At 36.7% G+C, this 7603-nt stretch overlaps 1 protein-coding gene across 1 annotated transcript; it reads right to left on the bottom strand.

Moving 5' to 3' along the window:
• Positions 1–455: 455 nt before the first annotated feature.
• Positions 456–1407, bottom strand: LOC131907809 (olfactory receptor 4C5-like). Its single transcript, XM_059258896.1, is given in 2 exon segments — positions 456–507; positions 509–1407. Coding segments are annotated over 2 exon segments (951 nt in total).
• Between the last annotated feature and the right edge of the window lie 6196 nt (positions 1408–7603).

Genomic DNA, 7603 nt, shown 5'->3' with positions numbered 1-7603 from the left:
CACTTTTTTAAATCAGGTACTTTTGCTCATATAAAGGTATCTGCAAGGATTTTTTTACACAGACACACAAATCTCCAGAAAACACCTTCTACCTGAGTTGTCTAGATTTTTCTGTTGGTTATATGTGGAAGAAATTTATGCCACTCCTTGGCTTTAATCAAAGAAAATTATTTATTCTAGAATCAGCAAGATTAAAATGTCAACATTGCTCCTGGAGCTGGGCAGTGTGGCTATCTAAATTTTGGAATGAGTTTTGCCCAGAGATTTAGATTTTCATTGCTCAAAAGGTTTTAAGTAGAAGACCTTTCAGTCACCTTTAGCAAAATATGAATGTTTATAAAAGAAAAATCCATACAGATTCTAGAAGACAAGGAGAATGAAATACACTCACATATCCTGATTTCAATAATAGTATCTTTTACATGAATCATACTTGTTACAATAAGGAATCACATTTATTTCTGTCCTTTCAATTCATGGGAATCTTTCTCTAGGTTTTCGTTGGTTCCAGAGTTTCCTCATGGCGGTTTTCACCTCTGTGTTCCTGAGGGTGTAGATTAAAGGGTTTAACATGGGTGTTATCACAGTGTAGAACACAGCCACAGCTTTGTCAATGGGGAAGATGACCATGGGCCGAAGGTAAACAAATATGCAGGGTACAAAGAATAGGATGACTACTGTAATATGGGAGGCACAGGTAGAGAGAGCCTTTCTCTGTTCTTCAGTGCTGTGAGTTTTTAAAGAGCAAAGGATGAGGACATAGGAAGTGAGAAGAATAGAAAAGATTAGCATACACATTAGCCCACTGTTGGCAGCCACAAAGAGTCCGAAGACATGGTTGTCAGTGCAGGAGAGTTTTAGGAGAGGGAAAAGGTCACAAATGAAATGGTCAATGATATTTGGGCCACAGAAGGGCAACCAGATCATAAAAAGAATTTGAATCAGAGCATGAAGAAATCCCCCAGCCCAGGCCATGGAAACCAGGAAGCCACACACTCTCCTGTTCATTGTGATCATGTAGTGTAGGGGCTTGCAGATGGCTACATAGCGGTCATAGGCCATGGCTGTGAGCAGGATGATCTCAACTCCACCAAAGAAATGTTCTGCAAAAATCTGAGTCATGCAACCATTGAAAGAAATGGATTTCTTTTCAGCAAGTAAGTCAAATATCATTTTTGGGGTCATGGTGGAAGAGCAGCAGCCATCTACGAAAGATAGGAAGGACAGAAAAAAATACATGGGAGAGCCCAGAGCCGGACTAGAGATGACTGTTACAATAATAAGTAGATTGCCAAGGAGGGTAAGAGAGTAGATAAGTGTGAATATGACAAACAAGAGTTTCTGCACATCTGGGTTCTGTGTCAGGCCAAGTAGAATGAATTCTGTCACATTGTTCAGTTGCTTCATGAATCATCTGTGAATAGCAAGATGATTGAAATTGTGGCTGACAAATATTGAATAAGCAAGCAATTTCTTTTATATATCTTCACTGTAACACAGATGGGTATATCAAGTAGCAAAACCCAGTTTTAAAATTTCTTAAAATTGGACAATATTACTAGTCATATAATGAGTACATAGCCCTCTTCTCTCTCACACCTGGACACACACACACACACATACACACACACACACACACACACACACACACACCACACGACCTTATTCAAAACATCTTGGACAAAGCCTGTGGTGGGCATAACACACAACACTATGTGATGTAGTATTTCATTTAAAGTTAATTGAAACTTTAGAACTCATTATTTCAGAACTTTAGTCATGTTTAGATTTCTGGGGCATTTTATACATAAAAATACAGTTTAAGAAAGATTTACTACAGTAAAATTTCTATTGATCCAAAGAAGCAAAAAGCACCATGATTTACTGGACAGAACATGTTCTTTAGAGTTAGATAAAATATTTTGCTTCCACCAATTATGTTGCTAAAATTTATCATTTATAACATAGGGGAAATAACAAATTATATGGAGGCATTAATGAATATCTTTATCACATATATCAAACTTTAAATCTTTTTATTTGTGTGTGTGTGTGTGTGTGATGTATGTATATATTTCTATGTGTTTGTGTGTGTGTGTGTGTGTGTGTGTGTGTGTGTGTGTGTGTGCTTGCATATATGTATGTCTGTGAACCAGGAGAACAGAGGTTGACATCAGGTGTCTCCATTTGCCCTCCATCTTATTGTTTGAGATATGTCCTCCTCACTGGTCCTATAACTCACTAATTGGCTAGACTGGCAGGCCCTTACTGTTCTTCACTCTCCCTGTGCTGGGGTTTCAAACAGGTGCTGCCATGTCCAGATTGTACATGGTGTTAGGGATCCACACTCAGGTCCTTCCATGCTTGTGCAACAGCGCTTTACCCACTGAGCCATCTCCTCATCCCCAAAACATGTAGCTTTGCATATACTCGAGATTTTTGATAAAAGAGAAAAATAGTAAACAAAAATACATACTATTATTTGTATTCTCAAAATACACCTTATTATTAATCAGAAGATAAATGGATAACCCAACTCAATAAATGAGAAAATAACTACTAAATATATTCAGAAAATGGTTAAATGCAGAAATAAATACATTTAGCCAAAGAAAAATATAAAGATACATAATATTCTTGGTACTTTAAAAATATAAGCAAACTAATGAACTCAGGTGAATCCAACAAGAAAACAAATACGGTTTAGTGACAAGAAGACATTATCTTTCAAGGACATTTAAAATAAATAAAAAACTCACACGTTGTTTCTAGGAGATTTTCAGTAACTGGGCAGAGAACTTTCACAACTGAGTATTTTCATCAGTGCTACCACAAAAAAATCAGAAGGGAAAAGTAAAACATAGATAATATGAAAAACAGAAAAATATCTCTGTATCTATCTGTTTATCTATCATCTATCTATCTATCTATCTATCTATCTATCTATCTATCTTTACATATACACATATTCACATACATGTAAACACAGATACACTCACAACATATAATTAAAGAAGAGGACTTTAAGTGGAAATAGGAGACATAGGTAAAAATGGTGAATTACCTATGTATAAAGATATTAGAAAATACTGGAAATATTTGTAACAAGCACCATGACTGTTATTACAAAATAGTTTTTTAAACAAATTTAAATGGTCACTTACACCATTATAAACATAAGAGAAACAGTATGAAAATAGTTCTCAGAGAAGGCATCTGATATCTAAAATACTGTTTTATTTCACAAGTCACAAAAATGCAATTCAAGAAAGAGTGAAATACTTAGAGCAGTAAACTGACAAAGATTTCTTAGACTTGCATTACCAAGTGTTGAGAAACAGTTGTTAACTTCTGAGGTCTGATTATTGAGTACACATATAAGAAGTACCAGACAAAGGTTATGACCTTTGTCTGGTACTTCTTATATGTGTACTCAATAGAAATGAGGACAGAATTATGCTTGCAGGTACTTCAGAGCACACCTTCATGATAGTGGAAAAGAAAGAACTTTAATGTCTACACAAGGAAGAACAATTGAAGGAGTAAGAGCTATAAAATATCAAGTAGACATTATCATTTACAAGTAGAGTTAATGATTTTGAAAGAATCTAACATTTAGTGGGAACACAGATTATAAAATAGCTCATATTATCTCAAAAGCTACATAACCACAGAAAATTATTTCAGGGAAAGCATACCAAATACTAATAATGCATGCCTGAATTGTGGGGATTAGGACAGTTTTTGTGTCAATAGAAAAATTCTGATCTGAGCTTTGTATAAAAAGAGTGTATTACCTTTACAGTCAATAAAATAATTTGATAAAAAATTCTTATTTTGCTATCAGGTTTGAACCCATAGTATCCAGAGTGATCTTTTCTTAGTTGATTAGGTGATTTAGTTACTACCATGACTGATTTTAAAGCACTAGAAACACATGTTTAAATCTATCTCGTCTGAACTCATTATGTTACTCAGAAAAAAAAAAAAACAGATAGGTTCACATTTGTAATCTGAGTCCTACAGAAACTGAGGCTTGAGGATGTGAGTTCAAGTGCTGTCTGGCTCACATAAAAAGACACTATTTCAAAAAAGAAAACAAAGACCATTCATAAAGAAAGCACAGGTTGTACTTACCTCATTAAATGTGTTTGAGGTCAACAGGTTCATTCCAAAGCAAGTCAGTTTATTTGCAGAGATCAGTTCCCATGGAGTTACTACTCACTGCTCCTTCACTAGCTGCTTCCTCACAAGCATATCCATTTTTCTTTAAATATATTTATTTTCATCAGTGACTAACAACGGATTTGTAAATAAAACTAAGTTGTGGGTCAGATTTCTTTTGCCCTCAGTGTTTGTACAATCCTGTGAATGTGAGGAAAAGTATTCCAATTTAGAAAATTTAAAAAAATTAAAGTCATTTTCAAAGTATCAGATTTTAAAAAGTTGATGGGACAAAACAACCCAACCATTGTAGAACATTTTTCTCTAAGCTACCTTTCTATGCATCTACATGAGTGACTAGGTAAAATATATAATAACACTGAATCTGAGATCTCAGCTGATACAAAAATCTCCCAAATAGTAAAGAACATGAACACAGAAAAGTTAGGGATTGAAAACTTTGAGATCAGTCCTGCATGTATGTTTCCTTGGAGTAGCAGGTGTTCAAGTTGGCTATTTTGAGCCTTTTTCTAAGTAAGCCCACACACAGCCCAAGGACACCTTTGTTGATTCTTGAAACTCTGGACCCAAATGGGTTGTAAACTCCAAACTCTGTGGCTTCTTATTCTTATGTGATCTTTAGACCAGAATACTCAGACTCTGTCCTTACCAGAATTTCCATGTGCAGATTCAGGAAACGTTTAGTACATTATATATATCTGCAAGAAGTTAGGGATGCTCTGACCTCTCAGCTCCCAGTGGTCTAGAATTAACTTCTTTAGCCAAGATGGCATCTAAATCAATATAGCCTGTTCTCTCTCCTGTGACCATGACATCTGTGACCAAAAGTTTGGGAAAGAGCCAGCTAGGATGAGCTAGTAGCATCTCTATGGCTGTGTGTATAAAATGATTGTAGAGATTGATACCTGAAGAACAGAATAGTATAGTCAGGGAGAAATGGGTGCAGGGTCCAGTTTCAGTCTATTAAACACACCAATGGCCCTTGTTTTACAGTGTTATGGTAAAGACAGAGCAAGGTGAGATGTAAAACTAACTCAGAGCAAAACTTACCTTTTACTATTACCAATGTCTTGAGGATAGACATACACAGGCTAAAGAGACAGATCTCTAATACTATAGTCATGCTGTTTCATAATACTAGAGAATGGATAACTCCTTGTGTGATAAGGCTTTACCTAAAGAAATGCAACACAAGTTTCCTCACCCCAGATAGGGATCCCATGACAGATCAAAGTCTAGATACCATGAAAGTCCAACATGGTGAACCAATGAGTTTTATTGAGGTACTCACAGGAATAAAGATGAAGGTATTAGGGTCCTAGAAAATTCCCACAAGAGACCACCATCCATGTATGCAATCAGTAAGAGCATTTATTATCTTGAGAGTAAGAGTTCTAGCATGCTGGGGCTGCACATCTGACACAAAGGCAAAATGGCGACCCTGAGAGAAGCTTGCGGGCTCTTTTATATACAGCTAATAGAATTCTAAAGGCAGTGAGGTCATTCTATCTAGGTTATCTATCATGGCTAGAGCTAGCAGGGGCTAGTTAAGGCTACAGTTTTTCCATTTTGAGGGCAAGCCTGGACAAGTCCCAGGCTCTGTCCTTATTTGGTTATTACTTTGAGCTACAGTGGGGACTGGCTCAGTCCTGGTACATGCAGTTCCCCTCGTCCTTGCTTTTGGGGACATTGGTGATTGATTGCCCTTTGTTCGTGGCTTCCTCAGAAACTGCCTATTCAGCTTCAAGAGGCAGGAACTGAGGCTTAGTTCTTAACTGAGTTATTAGGAGCCTGTTATGTATTTGTCTAGCCTTTTCTTCCCCCCTTGAGTAATGTGTCATTTCAAATCCCGGAGATGTTTCTTCTAGGTTTACAGGCTTGTATTGTCTTAAAATCATCAGTTGAACCATAGAGATAGGTTCTTTGGTAAACCTGATCAAGGCATTAATTAAACATGGTCTACAGGTCAGAACAAACAGTAAGAGGATTAAGGGCCCAGCTAAGGTTGACAGGAGAGTAGTTAACCAGGGTGACCAGTTGAATAGAGATTCATATTATCCTTCATTTTGTTATTTTTTTTCTATCATGTAATCTTTCTAATAAGGTTCATGGAGTCTTTTATAACTCCTGAGTGGTTAGCATAAAAGCAGCATTGTTCTTCTAGAGCCAGACATAGACCCCACCCTGTAGAAGGAACAGTAAGTCTAGTCCCCTTCTATTTTGGAGGACTATTTCTGCTGAAGAGGAGAGTGATTCCTTCAGATGGGTGATGGATTTCTCTAGGGTGGCTATGTTTGCATCTATTGCCATTCATAAGGCCCTATAATTTTGGTCTTGTAATACCAATGCTGAAGTTCCAGTAGCTATTGTAGATGTAACCAACCGTCATATTAAATAAGATACACAGAGCCGATTCAGAGAAGAAAGCCAAGAGGTCAGAACTAAGAGCCTTACCCTTCCTGCTTCAGTGATCCTGCTTCAGCCAAGAGAGCTCTCCGAAAAGGAGCTACTTCCTGTGTGTATGTCTTTATATAGTCTAGCTGTTCCGCCTTCTCATTGGTTGTAAACCCAAACATGTGACTGCCTCGTCACTGCCTGTATGTACTACCCTCCAGGTCCTTAAAGGCGAGCGCCACCGCCGCCATGCACTTGCTATGGCTCTAATAGCTCTGACCCCCAGGCAACTTTATTTATTAACATACAATTAAAATCGCATTTCAGTACAAGTAAAATACTACCACATTTCCCCTTTTCTATTTTAATAAAAAGGAAAAAAAAGAAAAAGGTTATAACTAACAAAAGAAAAACTATATACAAAAGTACAATAAGTATATACAATATATACAAGTAATAAATGTCTAAACAATGTCTAGTCCATTTGTATTTGACAAATTCAGAGAAAATAATTTCATTATCTATCGTATTTTGTTAAGTCCAAAATGTATCTAATTCACTTTCTATCCTAATTAATCTTCAACTATAACTAACTAACCTTCAACTATAACTAACTAATCTTCAACTCCCTCAGAGAACCAAGAAGGAAATAATAATAGCTAACAAAAATAAAAACAGGAAGTGCATGCAAGCAACTTCCAAAAAAATTTGTGAGTTGACAGAAACAGCCAGCTTCCTGGACAGTCACCTGAGGTTTCTCCGCAGTACTGGGGCATCATCTTCAGCCTATAGGCTTAGTGTATCTGACAGACTCATTTGTGAAGTAGGATGTACACAAGGTCAACAGTTCAACCTCACATTGGGTAAGGGCAGTCCATGTACCAGAAACATCTGAATTCCACTAGTGTCATGTCATGATTCAGGATTTTAAATTCTGGAAATTGTTGATGGTTTTTTAATTCAACTGTCCATTCTTCTTGGTTGTGTATATATGGCTTCATCTCAGCATCCCGTTCTTCTCCAC

The sequence above is a fragment of the Peromyscus eremicus genome, chromosome 4 (genome assembly GCF_949786415.1).
Source record: "Peromyscus eremicus chromosome 4, PerEre_H2_v1, whole genome shotgun sequence".
NCBI lineage: Eukaryota > Metazoa > Chordata > Mammalia > Rodentia > Cricetidae > Peromyscus > Peromyscus eremicus.
The sequence above is the reverse complement of the archived record's forward strand: the minus strand, read 5'-3'. Positions and strand labels throughout refer to the sequence as shown.